Source organism: Plectrocnemia conspersa, unplaced genomic scaffold, assembly GCF_051122295.1.
Source record: "Plectrocnemia conspersa isolate PC_06_02 unplaced genomic scaffold, ASM5112229v1 ptg000001l, whole genome shotgun sequence".
NCBI classification, from domain to species: domain Eukaryota; kingdom Metazoa; phylum Arthropoda; class Insecta; order Trichoptera; family Polycentropodidae; genus Plectrocnemia; species Plectrocnemia conspersa.
This window is the reverse complement of record NW_028277165.1, coordinates 10,569,896-10,589,515: the sequence shown is the minus strand read 5'-3', so window position 1 is coordinate 10,589,515 and position 19,620 is coordinate 10,569,896. Positions and strand designations below refer to the sequence as shown.

The 19,620-nt window shown below is 34.1% G+C and overlaps 2 protein-coding genes and 1 pseudogene across 4 annotated transcripts; 2 read left to right on the top strand and 1 right to left on the bottom strand.

The window, feature by feature from the left end:
• Window positions 1–940: 940 nt before the first annotated feature.
• Window positions 941–10,389, top strand: LOC148238802 (retinol dehydrogenase 13-like). The gene is made up of 7 exons (XM_088184038.1): window positions 941–1,015; window positions 7,800–7,902; window positions 7,965–8,091; window positions 8,160–8,453; window positions 9,630–9,798; window positions 9,880–10,084; window positions 10,155–10,389. Exons 2-7 carry the CDS (start codon window positions 7,841–7,843, stop codon window positions 10,252–10,254), a joined length of 957 nt encoding a protein of 318 aa, XP_088040164.1. The 5' UTR covers window positions 941–1,015; window positions 7,800–7,840; the 3' UTR covers window positions 10,255–10,389.
• On the top strand, window positions 1,022–7,525 carry LOC148238803 (patj homolog pseudogene; annotated as a pseudogene). The gene has a single exon (XR_015809265.1). The product of XR_015809265.1 is annotated as a patj homolog pseudogene (transcript).
• Window positions 10,258–18,580, bottom strand: Polr3A (RNA polymerase III subunit A). 2 transcript variants are annotated; one of them, XM_088184002.1, is made up of 22 exons: window positions 18,441–18,580; window positions 18,151–18,286; window positions 17,924–18,073; window positions 17,348–17,844; window positions 17,103–17,280; window positions 16,872–17,009; window positions 16,608–16,805; window positions 16,412–16,536; window positions 15,221–15,332; window positions 14,905–15,137; window positions 14,740–14,840; window positions 14,425–14,674; window positions 14,041–14,354; window positions 13,545–13,702; window positions 13,266–13,438; window positions 13,096–13,200; window positions 12,804–12,993; window positions 12,400–12,737; window positions 12,121–12,333; window positions 10,953–11,046; window positions 10,690–10,890; window positions 10,258–10,622 (listed from the first exon to the last, which is right to left on the bottom strand). In XM_088184002.1, exons 1-22 carry the CDS (start codon window positions 18,482–18,484, stop codon window positions 10,410–10,412), a joined length of 4,161 nt encoding a protein of 1,386 aa, XP_088040128.1. In that variant the 5' UTR covers window positions 18,485–18,580; the 3' UTR covers window positions 10,258–10,409. The 2 variants fall into 2 exon arrangements, with proteins under 2 accessions (XP_088040128.1, XP_088040137.1); XM_088184011.1 differs by lacking the exons at window positions 16,412–16,536; window positions 16,608–16,805; window positions 16,872–17,009; ... (3 more) ...; window positions 18,151–18,286; window positions 18,441–18,580 and adding an exon at window positions 15,403–15,596.
• Window positions 18,581–19,620: the final 1,040 nt, after the last annotated feature.

Genomic DNA, 19,620 nt, shown 5'->3' with positions numbered 1-19,620 from the left:
ACAATTCTAAACGCCTAGCAATCCGGGCATTTTATTACTTTGTGCATTACAGCTCTGTGACAAACAAAACACGATAAACGCGTCATTTTATTACCAAAACAAAAGTTAAAAAGTTATACAATTACAGTTTTTTACTAAGTCTACCGATAGAACGCGTATGAAATACTTGATCGCTGATTCGCCACTCCATGGCTCGATATATTATAGTCATTGAAAGCCATAATATCAATGAGCTTCATAAATATTCGCCACCGCGTTGCCGAGTCATTTTATCTCCTAGATCAACTCCACGATAAATTGCTTAGAATTTATTCGTTGACATCGTAACTGAGAAAAATGGTTGAATAAAAAGGGGTTCCTTCAACCAAATCTCGTTAAAATTAAGTTTTCTGCATCACTTCCGACAATGCCAACAAATGCGTATTATTATGTATATATATAAAGTGTGGAAAGAAATCTCTTCTGCGATTTCATTTGTTAGGAAAAGGCGGAATGTATATTCGACTGCTGAGACATTCTCACTCCCATTTAATAAAAAAAGGTTCATGCACATAGCCAGAATCGTCTGAAGGGGAAGATAGAGATAAAACATTTCATTACAAATTGAGAGAAATTCTACACCTTACAATTCGAGATTCGATTAACAAAGTAAAAATATGAAATATATTTGGTAAGTCGAAAAAGAATTGCGAAGCAGAATAGTCTGCGCTTAGACGTAATATAAATAAATACTGACGCACGATTGAAACGCCGCCTGACGCTGATGACTCTCTCAAACAAGTGTATACGTATCTATAATAGTAAAAGGTAAAATTGTTAAAAAGTTAAAAAAACGACCACGGAAAAGGCTGAAATGCATAGCCGATTCACCCGATTGTTTGATATAATATTTTGAAATGGTTTAAAAAGTAAAAATAAATGGCCGCTGAAAAACGCGTTTATACCGAGATCGAGCTTGCGCAGAATGACAGCAGCGGTTCGAGTGGCAGCACTAGCAGCATTCGTAGCCAACTTCGTACGTATATAAATGTCATTTATTATTAAGTATTTTTTGTCAATCTCTCGAGTAAATGGCATAATTCGGTAATATTGGTATTCGGGATTCGGGATTCGCTTTGCTTTTTCCTATGATGGAATCGCACCGCTGACCGAAAATGTGATCGAACTTCCTAACCTGCAACCTGCAACAAAATGGTGGCGGGCGAAGGTGAAAAGACGAAAGACGAACGCTGACTGAAAATCTTCGTAAATGGTGAAACGCCACCCCGCCGACGAGATGGTGCTCACTACGGAATGGGCTCAAGTGGAAGTCATCGATCTGACCAACGACGGGAACGGGCTCGGGTTCAACATCGTCGGCGGAAAGAGCACCGGCGTCGTCATCAAATACATCATGCCGGGAAGCGCCGCGGACAAGGACGGCCGGCTCCAGGGCGGGGATCACGTGCTTCAGGTGGGCGCGGTCAACCTCAGAGGCTTCAGCTCCGAGCAAGTCGCGTCGGTGCTGAGACAGACCGGAGACCAAGTTAGGCTCTTAGTTGCCCGCCCCGTCGATCCCACTTCCGCCGACTTCAGAGACCTGGGGAACCACGCGCCGATCGTGCCCACCAAGATACTGTCCGATCCGGAGCAGCTGGACAGGCACTTGATCGAGAACGGATACAGCGAGACTTACAACGCGATACCTCAGTGCTACGAAGAGCAGCTGTTCGACGAGAATCAGCAGCTCGACGAGAACCAAACGCTGTTCCCGATCGCCGCGTTCGTGGACGTCGTCGGAAAAAATCCAATAGCCATCGGCAATCCTTCGGTGATACTGCAGCCGGTTTCGCCGATAATCACCGTTTCGATGCCCGTCGACTCGATCCCGAAACTGCCTTCGCCGCCCGAGATGGAGATCGTCACCGTCGTGTTGAATAAGAACGTCTACGGCCTGGGAGTGACCGTCGCCGGCTACGTGTGCGAGAAAGAAGAGCTATCCGGTATATTCGTCAAGAGCATAATCGACGGGAGCGCAGCCCAATTCAGCGGCAAGATAAAAATCAACGACCGTATCATAAACGTCGACGGAGAATCTTTAATAGGAAAGACCAATCATCAAGCGGTCGAACTATTACGTAACACCAACATATCAGTAACCTTAATTTTAGAAAGATACTTACGCGGCCCAAAATATGAGCATTTACAGTTAGCCTTATGGAAAGACGACTCCCCTCCGTCTCCCCCTTCTCCGTCGGTCACGACTCTCTCGTGGTTTCAAGTCCAAACCGACAACGCCGAAAGCATCACCATCGAAAACGAACCCGAGTCTAATACCACCGTAGACTCGACCATCTTAGAGCCTGAAGAATTAGACGATTTAGAACCGACCCCCGAAATTATTGAAAAAGAATTGGACGCACAATTGGATATAGTCACGTACAAAGAAAAATGGTGCGATTATCTCGGCGACGATAAAGATATAATCGTCGCCGACATTAATAAACTCTCGGGTTTAGGCATCAGTTTGGAAGGAACGGTGGACGTCGAAGGAGGACAAGAGTTACGGCCTCATCATTACATAAGATCCATTCTGCCGCAAGGACCTATCGGACTACACGGAGCGCTGAGAGCCGGAGACGAACTGCTGCAAGTGAACGATCACTCTCTGCACGGATTGAAACACACCCAAGTCGTATCCATCTTGAAAGATCTACCTTCTCAAGTTAGACTCGTATGCGCTCGCAGTTCCGTCGATATCGGTCCTCGGCCGTTGATTAACGTATCTCAAGACAGAGAAGGTTTCGAAACCAGAAAGATAATAGCCGGAAGTCTACAAAACATCGCCGCCCTCATCAAAGCGCACTCGGACGGTTCGATCAACACGTCCAGCACCGCCACTTTGACCGATCATTCGAAAACGTCGAGGAAATCGCACTCTTTAGAATGCGTATCGAATTTAGCGATGTGGAACAGCGAAGAAGTCATAATTGAAATGCAGAAGGGCGATCAAGGGTTGGGTTTCTCCATATTGGACTATCAAGATCCCGTGGATCCGGACGGAACGGTCATTGTGGTTAGAAGCTTAGTGCCGGGCGGCGTGGCTGAAAAGCAAGGCGGGATAACTCCGGGGGACAGGCTGATGTCCGTCAACGGCACGAGTATACAGAACGTGAATTTGGATCAAGCCGTTTACGCGTTGAAGAGTGCGCCGATGGGAAACGTCCGCGTCGGAATAGCGAGACCGTTTCAATCCAACGAGCCTTGCAGTAAATCCATTCAAAGCAGCATCAGCGGATCGCTGCCGACGAAAATATCGAGTTAATATCAATTTCACGGCTGAAGATCTACAGCGACGCTCTAACGTTCAATTTGCTAGAAAAATAATCCCATGTATTTGAAATTGTATTTTTCAAGCTCTAATTTACGGTAGCGTTAATTAGCAAAATTTGTACATATTTAAATATATATATATATATATATATTGGTTTTAATACAACTAGTCCAAAATTTATAGCAAAATTTCTATACTTATCGATCACAAATGTTTATGATAATATTTTAAAGTGTAATTGAAATGTTGCACGATAGCTTGGTACGTGATTGAAAAAGAATGAATAATCTTTAATGTGTTTTTGAACAATTTGAGTAAATATGATTTCAATTATATTTTTAACGAATGATCATAATGCTCCAAGGTACAGTAGCCTGCACCGCCCTATAGTTAAGTTTTCAGTTCATAAACATGTGTATTTAATTGTTTCATAGGGAGGTCCCAAATTTTCTGAAATTAAAAATGAATTATACAGTCTTCCTTTAGTATATTTGTATTAAGAGTAATTGGAGGATGCATAGAAATTGAAGTATCGTATTTCGATTTTAAAAGAATACAATTCGCGTCTAAAATCTGATGTAAAACGTTAAATAAATAAAGTCGGCTAATACCTGAAAGATCTGGCTTGAATCCCATTTGAACACTTGTGTTTTTCTATTCTTATCATCTCTAAGAGATCGGAATCAGTGATTTTTATATAATTATAATTCCGATTGCTTATCACAGAATAGGTTTTCCTAGATTTCAGTCTGGTGTCTCACTACTCACTAAGTGGTTATTGATTGTGTTTACCCTTTCGTAAAGCATTGGACTAACGCTTGTCATGTTGTAATGGAAATTTACGATAAATTAAAAAAATTAAAGAATTTAATTTATACACGGAGTCTCATGTCACTACAATGTAAAATTACACAATTTTCGCACTCTCCAACTTTTTGCCTATTTGCTGGATTTCCATTGTCAATCCGTTGCCTTTAGCATTTATTGGTGTTATTAATCATACACTTCTCATCCCTTTATCGTCAAATGCAATGAGGCATTCATATTCAATTCACCAGTATATTAACCTTTATCCGCCCGTGCACTGGAAGTAGTTCACTGCCCATGCACATTTTCGAAACATCGATGTCAGAAATTGGTCAGTCATAAAAATAACTATATCTCAAAAACCAATAAACATATTTGAGTAAAATGAAAAGCATTTTAAAATAAAAATGTATGAAATTTATAACAATTACTTAATTGCAAACAGGAATATTTATACATTTTTTTTTATTTGATATAAAAGTACAAAATTAAAATTGATATATTTACATATTTTTTCGAGCGTGCCGATTCTTGAAACATTTATCGATACATAAACCAACAATATATACATTGAACGTATAATTTAATTATTTTTTTAACATACACAACACCTAAGTTTGCTTTTGTTCCTTTCTAGCCAATGTTCAGAGTATTTTACCTCTAATCTCAATAGATTTTTCTGCAGACTTTAGTACGGTATTTGTTTTTTTAGTTCAGACAGTTCACAAACTAACAAAGAAACGGTGAGCTCTGATCTTCTTTATTGTCTAGCCACATTTAAGAAGTGTTCAGTACAACTTATTGATTCCAATATAGATTTTTTAGCAATATAACATCTATGTCCCTCTATAAGATGAGTGTGTTTTATTCTATCGAATGCTTTCTCAAAATCTATAAAGCAGACGTGGATTTGAAAACTTAATTTTTTTCATTAGTTATCTGAATATTTTCGACCTCCCTTCTTAAATTTTATTAAAAATGTTTTAATTGATCGCTTATGATTTAACATACAAATGAATTTTCTGTTAATTTCGAGTATGTAATATTTTAATTGTAAGAGAACAATTTGACAATAATTGATTAACTCTAGATTACTTCTTGTTTTGTATATAATTCTTAAGCTTAAAAATCTATCATGTCATCCGGCAATTTCTAAGCGTGGATGTTATTATGCTCTTATCCACAATGACTTAAAATCGATTTTAATCAAATGTAAAATTTTAAACGTTCGTATATTTATAAATAGAGATGGAAGATAAAATTGTTTAAATTTGGTTTTTGTTACTGTTTACTTGTTCTTAATGTCAATCGTCTAATAGCGTAGTAATCCAGGGTTAATCCATACATTAGAAAATTCTTCATTCGTTCCAATTTTGTTACGACGGATTACTGAAATTGTATCTACATATTTTCAATTGTAACTAAGTATATTTAAGTGCACATTATTTAGCTGTAGCTAAATCGATTAGAGAATTTTGGCAAGAACATTACAAATACGGGAACAAAGTTAGTTTTTGGGTAGACGTGTATTTAAAGATTAATTGTTACTGATCATATTCGAAGCTTTACTTATGTGTTAAAACGAGATTAGTTTTGATAACGGATATTTTGTAGGCAGCTTGTAGACGCTTATAATCTCGAAGAAGGTATTTTATAAAGAAAAATATAAACCGTACGTGCATTACATTATTAACTTACGATTTGCGTCGGTGATTACGGATTGAAGCAATTGGAGCGAATGTGATGTTGGAAAATTATCTTTAGATTCTTTTCTTTAAGTAAGAGTTGAATAATTACTATTATAACAAATACACATGCATACAGTTTTGATGTATGCACGTTTCTTCCGTATTTTTTAAGATCCTTAATCGATTTCGAGTTAGATTAATCTTATATAGTTTATATTATATAATACGACCAAATTGTTTCTCAAACATAGTTATAACGTGGATTTAAAAAAAATTGGTCTCTGCTTCTAGCGTTAAACTTTCGTCTAGCTAAAAGCACTAATAGTTTTATCTCACGCCGATTGATTTTGCCGATTAAGCGATGTAACAATACGAGTCCTAACTATTGTCTGAATTTTTATTATACTATAATAATTACGGGTTATGCAGTTCCTAAAGTAAAATGAAAATAATAAATCGAGCACTAGAGCAGAAATTGTAATTGCATTGGAAATTGCTAATTTTATATTATTAATATTTTTTAATACGCCAGTCATGCATTTGTGATATATTTATGTATTTTTATGAATTATGTTACTATTTAACCAATCCTATTATTTTTTAATATAAAGTTAATAATAAAGCTTTAGCTTTTGATATATAAGTATGAATTGCTTTCTTCCGATTTAGCCATAGTGTTTTGCACCTTTATTTAGCTAAACTTAGCTAGAAGTATTGGTAATTTTTTTAATTAAAAAACATACTTGTAGTATAAAATTGCCTTTTATGAATTAAGATCTATATAAATATGTATCTAATGAAACTGTATGATTTACCTGTTAAAATATGCCTATTTTAATGTTTTATGTTAGGTCATCCTAAACCGTGCAATTTTATTGTTTAATTAAAACAAAACTACACTTACAAGGTCTGATTAAAAACTTATGAGATTTAATTCTATGTAACGGGATGACTGTATATAAAACTACGTACTGTATTATTTTATATAAAATAAAATAAAATCACCTCACCAAATTTCACGTATGCACTAATCATATCCTGCCATTAAATAAATCAGTATGTGGATTAAGATGTTAATATTTATAAAGTATATTATAATTATAGAAATCAAATTGATTTGTGAGCGAATTGATCTTTTCTCTACTATGTATTGTTTAATGTACGACTTTTGTTTTTGTTGTGTTTCTTTTTGAGAATTGTCACACCTGTTCGGAAGATATCTGGAACACTCGAAGAAACATTTCGTAAGGGACCAGTTGCTAATATTTACTCGGTGTGAATCTTTTACACATTAGGACCACGTTTGTTAGACGAACATCCATTCGTCGAATCATTATATGTATAAAATAATTATCATTTTCTTTAGTCTTTCTAACTTTTGTCTAAACAAAAGTTTATGTACTGTCGATTGTGTAAAATGAAACTAGTCATTTTGTGATGCTATAAAATATTTTTTTGTCCTATTATATATTTATTGTTTCTGAATAGATTTGTAATATGGAATTTATTTTTGCCTGTTTTATTATTAATTGTATGCATTTTTTATTATATTACATGATTTTATTGAAATTTAATGTATCTTTTATATTAATGACAAGAGAAACCTAAACACACACACTAAAAAATATGTCACACTATAAAACGAAACACATGTAACACATTTTGTAAGCACCTTACCGATGTCGTTTATGAATAAAATAAAGTTTACAAAGAAACACTTTCAATTTATCAATAGAATCACACAATAACACTCATTGAATATAAATATATATAAAATTATTATATTAAAATATTATCTTTAAAAATCTAAAAGATATTTATTATTCTTCTACAATATAATAACCAAGTGAACTTAGAATAACTAGTTTCATAAAAATAAAAGTTATCTGAAGATTGAAAAAATTTCAAACCAATACTACTGTATGTTTAAATAATTTAATATATTTTAAATAAGCAATTGTTATAACTTATATGTTCATTAATAATTACAGGTAGTTGCTTAACGGAAAGCGAAAAATAAAATTGCAAAAGAATGTCGCCCATTTTCTATTTTAGTGCCATAGGAACAGCATTTGCCGGTGTCTGTTTTTTAAAGTAAGTATAATATTGTTAGTGTAATTTATTTGGAATATGCTAATATCAACTATGAATTTCAGACATGTAATGTCTGGGGAAATTTATTACGAACCGTTTGACGCAACTGGTAAAGTGTACGTCATCACCGGCGCCAACTCGGGATTGGGAGAATTATTGACACATCACCTGGCGCTGAAAAAGGCCACTGTAATATAAATTTAAATTATCTTTAATATTTTATATATATATTTAGCGATAATGATTTTTTTACGTAGGTTTACATGGCGTGCAGGGACCTGAGAAAATGTGAAGAGGCTCGCAAAGATATTGTCCTCCACACGCGAAACAGATACGTGTATTGTAGACAGTGCGATTTGTCGTCTTTCGAATCCATAAAGAACTTTGTGAATAAGTTCAAAACCGAACAAGACAGATTGGACGGTCTTATCAACAATGCTGGCGTGATGGAGTGTCCGAAGAGTTTCACCAAAGAAGGTATTGAAATGCACCTGGGCGTCAATCACATGGGTCACTTTTTATTGACGAACCTCTTGCTGGATGTTTTAAAGGTATGTCTCAAGTTAAAAATGCCATAAAAATATATAAATTTGAATGCCCCTACCTGCTCTTCCCCCCCCCCATCCCCCTCACACACACACACAATAACGGCCGTGCGAGTTTGTAGTCCAATTCATCATTATTTCGATAACTTCTATCAGTTTTTATTTGCTCATTGAGTTGTATGGTCGAATTATTTTCTCAATTATGGCCCAAAGATATTCTTTCAGTTTATTTATGGACTATTATTTTTACATTTTTCCTTTTAATATATTATGAAATATTTTAATATATTAATATTGATTAAGTATTACTTTTATTTAATTTTTTTTAATCCTATCTTGACTGAATTGATAAAAAAAAACACATTACTGACTTTTCGTCCGATGATGGAGTGAAGAAACATCCGTTAAGTTGCAATCCAATGTTTTCCATCAAAGGGATGAAAACAAAATCCACGACAATTTTATAATTCACCCCCTTTACTGTTCCGTTAATGAAGTGGATACCTTCCATTCCGGAATATAAGAAGTACCTCCAGAACATTTGGTTCTCTGAATTTCGCAATTGCCTGGATATATGTTTGCATCTTTCGCCACCTTGGTGATAAACATACTGCATCCCATCTGACCCTTTTAGATTTATTTTACTCTTCTTCTATCCAAAGCAGTTCAGCGTTTGTGTCGATTGACCCATTTCATGCGTTTTAAACGCATTTCTTTGGTCAATAACGATCTCACTAGTAATATCCATAGCAGTTTTACGCCTATCACATTAACCCAACGGCATTGTACTGACAATTGGTTGTAGCCGATAGACCTTAAAGTTTGTCTTGTCGATAACCTAATTATAAAAATTACATTTGCTATCATAAAAATTATAAATATCTACCACAAAACCTGACAATTAATTGGCTTGGTAACTACTCAAAAACAATAAACATGAAATTCTGGAAAATCCAACAAATTATTACTGATATATCTTAACTTAACACTAGATTTATGGCACCAGTTTTTTTACTTTTTATATTTGAACAATACAAATATATTAATACAATATACCTATTTTTAATGACACTCGTTAAATGGACATAACCTAATGTTAAATTCTTATGATTTCGAGAAGCGCGTAATATTAAGTAATCCACATACAAAACATATTACTTATTTATCACTCCATTTTTTCAGAAATCGACTCCTAGTCGCGTTGTGATAGTGACTGGTGACGCTCATCAACATGGAAAAATAAAATTAGATGATCTGAACATGGAACATGACTATAATCCTACAGCTGCATATAACCAAAGCAAATTAGCCAATTTACTATTCATGAACGAACTATCTTCACAACTAATCGGTTAGTTACCCGATATAACTAATACTTTAAATTTTTATTTTTAATTATTTAAAAACTTAAACATCCATTTTTTTATTGTAGAAACTGGCGTTACAGTAAACGCTGTAAATCCTGGCACTACAAGCACAAATTTGAGACGTCATATGAGTGTATCCAAAAGTATTGCAAGATTCGTCATTGATCCCTTATTCTGGCCTTTTGTAAAAGCACCAGAAAGAGGAGTGCAAACCATTTTATACACGGTACTAGAACCGCGCCTCGAGAAAGTCACCGGAAAATATTTCAAGTAAATTTTATATTAGTAAAATATTATTTCATTATTAAATATACTAATGCTTCATATTTATTATTTTCAGTAATATGAAAGACGATGTCATGTCGGAAGATAGTAAAAATGTTGAACTAGCGAAATGGCTGTGGGAAGTCAGCACACGTTGGACAAAAATAACAGAATGATTATTTTTAATAATAAAATTTATTAATTAGATCACGTCTAGTTTTCTGTATGCATTTAATAAATCGCAATAGATTTCTAAATATTAGGCATAAATAATGTTACTATAGTACAAAAATATAACATAATTAGATAAATATATTCTTTATTTATTTATTTAATCCCAAATCGATTGATGGTAACAAGGCTGATCGAACAACAATTTCCTCGGTTCAGTTTGTTGCGTGAGATTATGATTGTGAAGCAATTTGAAAATGCCAGTTCCGATTGAAGCCGGTATACCTAAGATAATTGATTCTGAAACTCCCTCGATCGAATCAGACTGGCCATAATAAGCAGCGTCGAAGAGATGATCTGCTGTTTTTTCAAACTGAAACAAATATACAACAATCAGAATTATAATGACAATGATATACATATTTAAATAATAATAATACCGATGCCAAATTCAACACAGATTCCTTCATCCTCGCTAAGCCGTATCTGGTGATGCCCAAAACTTCTCCACGAGCTGTCATTTGACCTGCTAATAACATAATATGTCGGTAATCCACAGACATTCCGTGACCTTCCATGACATTCTTGATTTCTGCCATGATTGTTGTTTTCGCTGCTTCTATACCCAACGTTTGATAAATCTGAAATGTTAATATATTATTAGTTAGGCTCAATTATAAAAATCCTGAATTTTAATAATAACCTCCCAGATGTTGTTTGAAACGGTTTGATTTCCGCTTACGCCATAAGTAGCCATTACATCTTTTAATCCATCACCCTCTACACAGAGTTTATAGCTAAAACAAAAATACAGGTTGGTATTATACATCATTTGCAATTTGTTACCAAATTATTATTATAACAGATGTGTATTGAAGGAATTACGGATTTAACACCTGCTTTTCTGTGACGTACATTGAGTACGCGTCATCGTAATATCTAAATATCTATAAATACATTGAATAAAAATATGAACGTTGCCAGTTAGGTCATTAGTTTTTCACGGGAGTGACGTTTGCGTTTTAATTAGATTTTCAACTTGATTTTTAAACATTATTTCTGGTAATAATTATTTAGTATGTTATTTTATTGTTTATTGCTATATATAACCAACCCTTCAAATTTTAGAATAAAAAAATAATGACGAATGAATGAAACCAATTTTCGTTGAAGAATTATACAGTATTTGAACATGCGATTACAAGAAAACAACGGCTATCTTGCTAGTTATTTTTTACTGCAGCTATGTCTCGGAGTATTCAGTAATATTCAGTTTGATAACAGATAAACAATACAGAAAAGGATTAAACCTTCTGGGGATAAATTAGAAGCTATAAATAATAACTAGATGAATGTTTGGTAAGTTTTGGGGAAGTGTCCATTTAATGTTATATTAAGACTGATACTCAAATTAAAAAAGAAATACAAAAAGGGAGTTTTTGACAGGCAAGTTAAGATCTATGTATGCGATCCCCGTGGTAGCCCTCCCTAGCAATTGTATTATTGTGTAACTATAATATGAAGAGAAACTGAAACCTCAGGGATGTCACCAAATCATTGTTATTTTTAAGTAGATTTCGATCAAAATTGCACAGGGACTCATATCGCAACATCCGAAAAAAAATCAATGTAGTTTCTTACACTACTTTTTTCCCAATAAATGATTTACGAATACTTTTGTACGAGTTCAATTAAGGTTCTAGAGAAGGTATTGTTAAACAGAGATCTGTTTAGTATTGATTCACGAAATTTCGTTCATCAGCCTTGACAATGAACGTTAAGATAAGAACATTGCAGCAAATAAATCATAATTAAATCAGCCACTTTATATGAAGCAAACTATACATTTTAGATATAATAGCAAAGCATACCTTGGCGGAGACTTTGTATCATCACACGTTATCACAGCACGAGAAACTTGACTTAAACCTTTGATAACAACATTAGGTAATTGTTGCGTCAACTTCTGCAACGCAAAATTCAAACAGCTCGAACTTTTAGACGTATCTGGTGAAATTTGCAGTAGATATTCATTGATGATATGCACATTGTTAGGTTTTAATTTTATTTTTGACGTACATAATCTAAAAAATCGAAATTTATACTAAAAGTCATATTTAAGTAATATTAGAATAATTAAAAAACCTTACGAATATCTAATAGTTTCCGAGTTAACTTCTAAGCTCAGCAATCTGATTCTATTAGCATCCAACCGAACTAATAAATAGCACCTATCTGGTAAATATACTTCTTCTATATAAGACGTTACTTCTCCCAAAGTAGTCTTTTCAATTCGCCCTTTCACTCTTCGAGCGAATTCTTGATTATAAGGCTCGACCAGTTCTGCCGTTATAATCGGGGTAGAAATATTTTTACTGGCGTTTATAATTTCTTTGATACGTGGCACGCCCTGCGTGATGTTCATTGAAGCGACGCCAGCAAAGTGAAACGTCTTTAACGTCATCTGAGTTCCAGGCTCACCGATACTCTAGCAAAATATATATTTATTAGTACATATTACGATTAACTTAATCTAAGACTGAGATTTAAATACTTGTGCCGCCAAAGCTCCGACTGCCGTTCCCGGTTCAATGATACTTCTCATATATTTACTTCTACAAGTAGTTAAAAACACTACAACTTGAGATACAGTAAGTCGTTCCAGTTCTAAAGCAATGGCACCGCATGCTCGATATTTAGATTGCAATAGAGCAACTCTAGCACCGATTGCTTTTAAAAAGTTTCTGTAAAATTCGTAAGAATAAATATCTTCAATACATTTCATTTTATAAGAATTTAAGTATCGTAATAAATTACGATATATAAACTTTTATTGTTCTACTTACAAAAGTTCTAATTTGAATTCGTTATGGCACACTTTAAAATCTTCCATATCCAGCGTCTCTTTAGCCGCCACGACGATTGCGTCTCCACTCAAAGCTTCTTCTTCTCTAAAAGGTTATATGAATGATTAACGTGACAATGGTTCTGTATTGTTGCTATCGAGTAATCTTACCTGGATGGACATTTTGATCTTACATCGTATAAAACTCTTTGTAAATCGACCGGTCTATCTTTCCCCTCCATGTAAGACGGATCGAGTCCATCAGCACCATACTTGAATTCGACAACTTCTCCGACAGCATTGCGAACTGTCATATCATAATGTAGAACTAGATCTTCCAAAGACTAGAATAATGTATATTTTAAATCATCAATGAATTGAAAGATTTTATTTGAAATACAAACAATTAAGATCCCTCTAATCATAATAATTTAAAAAATATGTATTTACCTTAACGAGGCGTCTCTGAAGATATCCAGTCTCGGCAGTTTTAACAGCAGTGTCAACCAAGCCCTCTCGTCCACCCATTGTGTGAAAGAAAAACTCCGTTGGCGTCAAACCGGAATAAAAGCTATTCTCTACAAAACCTCGGGCAGCCGGAATCTTCGCTGAAAGTATATATAAATGAGAACAATTTTAATGAGCAATATATAAAATAATCGTTCCATAAAATGAATTGTTTGTCTAGTACTGTTTGACAGATTAAGTGCGAGATCGCGAGAATTGGTAAGGACAATGGACACTTTATGAATAACTCTCTGTCTCTCTGCAACGAATCCTTTTTCGAAGAAAAAGTTTAAAGATTTACCTTACATAAATGCACTAACAATACAAAGTATTTATTTTAATGCACATATCTCTCAAAATAAACCCCTGTTAAATTACACCCAATATAAATTAATCAACTTCAAAACAATCAAGTAGCAATGATAATTTAACAACTTACAAAATCTCTCAAAATGCGGTAATGATCTATCTTCAAATCCATTTGGCACTCTTTTGCCATTCAAAGCCTGCTGACCGACACATGCAATCATTTGAGAAATGTTGATATTGGAGCCTTTAGAACCACTTTGAGCCATGACTAAAGGAGCGTTAGTCGGATGCAGTTCTTTAAAGCAAGCTTTCGCAGCCAGCTCACGAATACTTGATAATTCACGGAGCATCATAGCTTCTAAAGTCTGTTCTACAGTACAACCTGGTTGACACTGTAATGTACCATTCTCTAAATTGGCAATGTAATCGTCACATTTTGAATAACTGTAACAAAAAGGATTTATATAGAACGATTTTAAAATATAGAAATCATGTTTGTATCACTGAATCGTACCCAGCTTGGAGTAGTTTATTTTTAGCGTCAATCAATTGCTTTCCGGGAGTCACGTCAATGATTCCAAAACTGAAACCTCTGTTCATCATATAGTACGACGCCATTCTAGCTAACCTCCACATTCCTTTTACAGCATGGTCTTCGCCCCAATCTCTCAACAGAACGTAAAAAATACACGTCTTCGTTCCAGATCCTAAAGTGCTTTTATCCATAGATCCGCATAATAGTTGCGAATTTTTTACAATCACATCTAAAACGATTAAACAAACATAAATTAAATTTGAAATATTTTAATTGCAATTTAATTTAACTTACAAGAATCTTGAACGCACATGTCCAAGTTTGACGTGTAATTTTTTCCCTTTGTTTGCAAATTTGCTTTTACTTCGCATTTACGATTCGGCTTCAATATTAAACTGAACAAATAACGATATAAGTATTTTTAAATCGTTGTATATGTTATAAATAAAATAAAAATACCTAAAAACTTGTTTGCCAGTCCACATCACTCGAGGCTTTAACATAGCTGGTTTCGGCAGATCTATTCTCATGGTCGCATCTTCCCCGGCTAATAGACAAGCGGCCAATTGATACACTTGTTCTTTAGTCAAAAAGCAATCTCGTTGCGTCAATAGATATCCGCCGGTGATAAAATCTTGAGTTGCTGCAATCAACAGTTCACCGTTTCGGGGTGTGACTAAGTTAGATTTATTCTATAACATAAAATATAAATGTAAGTGGATGATTGTCATCGAGTAAAATACAATTGTCTTTCGATTTGAAAACCAATATTTACCCCCATTAGTATGAGAGCCTCTGCTCTAGCTTCTTCAGTTTGAGGCAAATGAAGATTCATCTCGTCACCGTCAAAATCAGCATTGTAAGGAGTGCAAACGCATTCGTTAAACCTGCAATTCGATAAATCATAAAATAACATACATAAACATTTTTTCAACAAAGATAGACAACTCAACTTACATATACATACGTATATAGAAGTAACCGTTTAACACAGCTAATTACTTTTTATTGATATGGTTGGTTTTCTTTTATTAATTTTTAATAAAAGAAAAAACAATATCTTTTAAGGTAAAAATACTGAAATCTTTATGTTTGATAATGTTACTACATATTTACTTAATTATATCTGCTTGAAAGCATCTGCCAAAAAGCTAAAACGCAGTAAATCCTTTTTTTATTGATTTTAGCATACTTATATTAAAAAAAAACATAAAATAAGTTATTGGAAAAAGTTTTCGTATAAGTAATCTAAAAACTGAGCAAATAATTTCAGTTTCATTATTAATTTAAGTAACTGATACCATTCGAAGAGCGTTTGGTCAAATTACTCAAAAATTACTTCTGTGGTAGTACTGAATTTAGGCTTAGTAGGGCAGTATAGTGGAAATTTCGATAATTATTTTCTATGTAAATAAGCACAATTTTTTTAAAGCTATAACTAAAATAATGTAAGCGACACTTCCACAGCTCATACTGACACATGTATATATGAAGATAACAACTTTACTTATAACTTGTAAACAAATTAAATAGTGGTCAATTAAAATTTTTTTAATCACAAATAAAATTATATGAATATGTTGTTTGTCCCAGTCCGCTTCAAGGGGCCATAATATCTAGTATATTTTTCAAGTCAGCACACAAAAACATTGTTCAAAGTGTTATCATCACATGCTGTAAAATTTCTGTCCTGTGATTGGTCAGTCGCCTTGAGGGGCAGTACTCGTATGTGTAAGCACACAGGGCAATGATGGGTACTCAAGGCATAAATGTTGAGATTATTATTTTATCGACCCATTACTATTTTTATAGTTGAATGTTTTATTCGTTATAATGTTTGCCTAACTTTTATTTTTTAAATTTATTTATTTCTAAAATTTATACTGTTTTATTTATTTTTTTAGAGCAGGTAAGTAAGGTGGTAAAAATACAATACATATTCTAATGTCGAATTCATTTTGTTCACCTGAAAGTCCTTTGCTGTTGAACTTTTGCTCTGTGACACATAATAGACAACTTATGAAGCGACGGCTGTCTGTTGAAAAGAACTATATCGTTGTCGACAAGATGTCGTTCAACTATATCTCCACACTAAAATAAGTATTCTTATCAAATAATGAAAATTAGTTTTATAGACACAAATAAATATATATTTTGTATACCTTCAACTCCTGAGCGACTTTTTCACGGTTGCCATATTTTAAAAACTTTTTAAACGTCGCTCCTTTCTGCTGAACGTAATTAGCTCCAGGATGTTTATCAGGACCGTTACAAACCAACGTTCTTAACCATTGCAGATTAGCAGGAAACACTCTTTCCGGATATGTTAAAATTTTAGCGACATGGACCGGTACACCAACCTATAATATATACAATAGAATAAATTAATACTATTCAACGATTATCGAATCGATCATAGAACGTACTTGTTGTATTTGAAGATTGGGGTCAGGCGATATAACAGTTCTGCTTGAGAAATCGACACGTTTTCCGGATAGATTGCCGCGAAATCTTCCTTGTTTTCCTTTTAACCTCTGTACCAATCCACGGCCTGGTTTTTTAGGCTATATAATTAAAATATTTATTTATTTATTTATTCGTCTAATATAGCTAATTTATATGAAGTATAGCGTCGAATAATTGAAACAAAGACATACTTGCATAGCCATGGGGATTCCAGACATTTCACTATTGATATATAAAGCACAATGCAGCTGGAGATAATCCCAATCTTCTTGAATTAACTCTATTTTACCACCGCTAGACATATGCTTTTGTATAACGTCGTTAATTAAAATAATTTCCGATTGCTTCATAGTAAGATCGTCTTCATTCCTTTAAAAATTAAGAACCGTATAAAAATGAACAAGAAATATAATCTATTACATTATTATGTACGTACGTTCCAGCTTTCAAATCGGATATAATACTCGGCCGAATGCAAACGGGAGGAACAGGTATTCGAGTCAATATTAAATCTTCGGGTCTGGAACGCACACTGTTCATTCCCAGCAATGGAACGTCTTCTTCGGGAATGCGTCTGAATAATTTAAGCACGGTCAGAGGATTCATATCGAACAATAAGGCGCTGTTGATCATCGTGCCTAACTCTCTATTGGACTCTTTGACTTGGTTAAATCTCGCCAATACTTTTTCGACAATCGGATCCGTCTTTTTCTTGCTTCTGTATTTATCGTGAATTATTTTGAGGATACCGGCCGAACTTTTTTTGACCATTCCGTTTATCGAACAACAACCGGGACACACCGAGAATTTTTTGGCTCTCTTCAACAATTGAGCTTTGACAGATTTCTTAGTCAAATAACTCATGTTCGGATTCAACAGACGCTTTTGGAAAGATTTCTTCTCGACTTCCGGTAGGAGAACGTGACCGCATTCCTGCAAAGTTGAAATACAATCGATTAAGTTCGACATCAACGTCAACATCATATAAATGAACATTTATCGATTCGCATACTTTACATATTGTTTGTAAAATATTTATAATGGCTCTGAAATATCCCACGTGGAAAACGGGCAGAGCTAACTCTAAATATCCGTAATGTCCGACGCATTCGCTCAAACCGTGTCCACATGTTTGACAATTGGCGTCTTTTTGGTTCGTTCCCTGAAAAAAAGTTCATGTCTAATCGTAAATAATATTATCAAAACATCAGCCGACTATAAAATAATAAAAAAAATCACCATTCTACGATCCAGAACGCCGTTCGTCGCTGGAACTCTCTGTCCATCCTGTGCATATAAATTCTTCGTTACGACATGAAGATGAGCCTGCCGTTGAATATCGGCGGCACTGTCCACTCCGAATGTGACATGAGAGCTGAAAATCAACAAAACATAACATAATACAAATAGAATACTCCAGTATCAAAATGAAAGTTGAATATAAACATTATAACTTAAAAAATAACCTCAAAATTAAACGAATTTTAAACTAATAATTGATTTATACGGTCCAATAATTGATGACTTACATTTTTCTCGCCACATCCGTCTCTCTGTATTGCTCTTTAGGCATTTCGACGCTACTAAGTTGACATACCAGAAGTCAAATTCGTAACCGGCCTCATGCGTTTGACAGACGGACAACTCGTACCGTAGACAACTTTTAAACGTCGTAATACTATTGTTAAATATTATAAAATAAAATTTACAGTTTAGTTTTTTTATTTAAATGCTGCGAATAATTAAATATTGCGGCATTTTATAAATAATTCGTAAATTAAATTTAAGTTTGGTCTTGTCATAGTTACCGATTCTGATAATAGCGGGTTAACAGCAGATATGCAAAAAAAATTAGGATTTTTCAAATAGCATGGAAAACTCCAGGAAGTTGGCAAAAAAACTATTTAATATCATTTTTATTTTTAACCTTTTCGAGTATATTGATAATTATACATTTCTACAACAAAATAATAAATTTACTTTAAGGGCACCAAAACTTGCCAATAAATAGTCCAATTGACTCAATCCGGCCCTGCCAGTACAGCTTCTTAATGTATTTAAGTGATATAATTTTAAATAATTTTGTAGGTGCTGAAAGCAACGCAACCTTAGAGCATTTCCAGAACTCTGAAAAACGGGAGGATTAAAAAATTAAATAAATATAAGCCGAAGAGGGTTAATAATACCAGACTTGCATCCCTTCAAAATATTGTCTGGGATAAAATCTGGTCCTGAATAAAAAATGGACTTCAGTTTGCTAAATACGTATTCCATATCGACCAAACTAAACGTTTTGATTGATAACAAATATGACTAATTATTAATTAAAAATAAAATCCGAATGTGACGCCAGCGTCAATATTTATTTATCGGCAATTTCTTCAGAACCTTTAATAAAATTGAAGATCGATGAAACAACTCATCGATGAGAGCAAAGAGTGGCTGTCCTGTTTTGACTCGACGAATTTCCATAATTTTCTCGGATCCAAAATCAACGATTTTTCACAATCCATAATATAGTTCCGACGCGCGCGATCTCAGAGTACGAAATTGTTCGTAGATGGGAGAGTTTCGCGTTCGTTTCCAGAGTTTATGTATGACACGTTTCCTTCTGAAAACTGCAATTACCTCTTTCGAGAACCATATTGGATAAATTGTGTTAGTCGTTTTTTTTTTAATTTCATTCATAAATGGACGTGAATTTATGTG